Source organism: Eimeria mitis, genomic scaffold, assembly GCF_000499745.2.
Source record: "Eimeria mitis Houghton genomic scaffold, Emh_scaff3843, whole genome shotgun sequence".
NCBI lineage: Eukaryota > Apicomplexa > Conoidasida > Eucoccidiorida > Eimeriidae > Eimeria > Eimeria mitis.
This window is the reverse complement of record NW_013572177.1, coordinates 2,619-4,696: the sequence shown is the minus strand read 5'-3', so window position 1 is coordinate 4,696 and position 2,078 is coordinate 2,619. Positions and strand designations below refer to the sequence as shown.

At 50.1% G+C, this 2,078-nt stretch overlaps 1 protein-coding gene across 1 annotated transcript in view; it reads right to left on the bottom strand.

Moving 5' to 3' along the window:
• Positions 1-1,090: 1,090 nt before the first annotated feature.
• Positions 1,091-2,078, bottom strand: part of EMH_0070110 (SAG family member) — a gene marked incomplete at both ends in the record, with an annotated part of 3,549 nt that continues 2,561 nt past the window's right edge. The window contains 2 exons of the mRNA XM_013498941.1: positions 1,091-1,675; positions 1,770-1,966. Coding sequence (XP_013354395.1) covers positions 1,091-1,675; positions 1,770-1,966 — 782 coding nt within the window. The remainder of the gene's footprint in view (positions 1,676-1,769; positions 1,967-2,078) is intronic.

Here is a 2,078-nt window from a genome sequence, read left to right as displayed (position 1 = left end):
TATATTGCTTGGCCGGCTGCTGTCGTTATAAGCTGATACGCGAGTGGCTGTAACCGTCCAACAGTGGCCACCTTGCCCTGAGGAATCTCTGAAGTTCCTTACATCCTCTAACACGCATACAGAAGAGATGGGAAACTCTAAGGCAGCCAGATATGCTATGGAGAACTTCGAGAGACCTTCTCTCTGCATCTATTTGTCTCTTTCATTCTAGGGCGATATCGTAACCCTGAGGAGATCTAATTGAAACGGTTCAACGGTCTAAAGAGAGGGCCACGCAAAAGCAAGAGCAGCTGCAGTGGCTGCGAGCCAAAATTCAGATCGCTAAGAGACACTTTGATCCCTTTTGTCTCCCTTTAAATCCATGTTAGGGGTTCAAAGAAACATATATTCACTGCGGCTCCTTGTTGTGCAGGCACTAGGGAAACTGCGTTTCCCCTATCGTGCCCCTCACAGCTAAGGTTTGCAAACATCGTAAGGGGTTTCCCTTCCTGACGACGCCTAGAGAACTATGAAGGAAGTGAGCAGAAGTAAGGCAGTAGAGAGGAGAGCAGACTGGGTAGGGGTAGAAGCAGAGTTTTTTATGGCTTGCTTTATATTCTCCCAAACCTCCTCACTGCGCAGGAACCCACCCACAACAAGACGTCGTACATCTCAGCAAGGGAAGTCGACGCAACCAGGCATAAAAACTTTATGGAACCAACAGGAAAGATAATTCACACATACAAAAAGAAGAAACTTGCATAAACGGAGAAAAGAATATAACATTTTCGTGCACAAGTAAAGAAGGACATGTCCAAACCAATTCCAGAGCAAAAGCAACACGCAGTAAAGCTCAACTAGCGAGCACCTTAGAGGGCGACCGGGTGAAACTAGCCGGCGACACAATCACACAACAACTGAACACCAATAAAGCAACAACACCCCACAATATATGAAGCACCTAGCCACAACAAAATTCGGAAACGACTGAAGCAGGCGGCGTAAGTACACATATGAGGTGAAATGATACATTTCCACAAAGCGTGAGCCAAGGAAAGCAAACCTAACGGGAGGAGGAGATGCAACAAAGAGGAAGGCGAGACGTTATATTCTACACAACGTACGAGAACGGCTTTTGTGCTTGTACAAGTGCTGCAGGATTCATCAGGCAAACAAGGCTAGTAACCGTCTCCGATTCTGTAGAGAGGCGCCGAACGGTCGGTCCGCTCTCTTTCTGACTTTGAGTCTTTTCTGCGTTGGCTGCTGTCGCGCTCCCCTGGCTTTCCTCGCTTGGCGAGCGCAGATAGCTTGGCCCTTCAGGTGAAGTGGGAGCCTCGGTCGGAGGTTCTGTCGGAGCCTCCGTCGGAGTTTCCGTCTGACCCTCCGTAGTGCTTTGTTCCGTAGTGGGAGAGGCGGTTGTGGTGGACGTAGCGGGGAGAGGACAAGTGATAAACGCACAGTCAACAGTAGCGCCCGACTGGGGGTTGTACAGGGCCACTAGCGAGCGGTTCTGACTTTCCGCATACACCCCCTTTTCTTCTTCGTCGTACTCCGGCGGGACACCGTCAAAGTTCACGTGGGCCTGTTTCCAATAGGAGACAGCTGCAGAGCAGCCATTGGCAGGACCCGCCTGAGGCGCGTAGGCGTAGGTACCGGAACGCTTGTGAGCTGCCGTTGTCTTGCCAACTGATGTCCCCTAAGCAAGCAAAAATACAAACAAATAAATTTAAAGATGTTTATCCCCCAATAACGGCCAAGCAGAAATCCAGATGTGGGGACAGTCTGAGCACAAGAGCGACGGAAACGCCATGGAGGGCAATGCCAGGCGAAAAACAGTCCCTTGCCTCTTGAATGGCTTTGCAAATCTCCTTGATGTACGTCTCATCACCTATTGGCAGTTTTTTTGCGGCTGTCGTTTCTTCAGCGAAGGGTTCTAGGCCTGCTGATTCTCGAGCGGCATTAAATTCGTCCCGGCAGTTGACAGGCTCTGCACACAGGAAAAACAACCGAACACCCGTCGACCTCAATTGGAATTTGTTTTGTACACGCACAGAAAGGCTTTTCGACCTACTGCTGCCCCAACTCACCTGCCTCCGGAT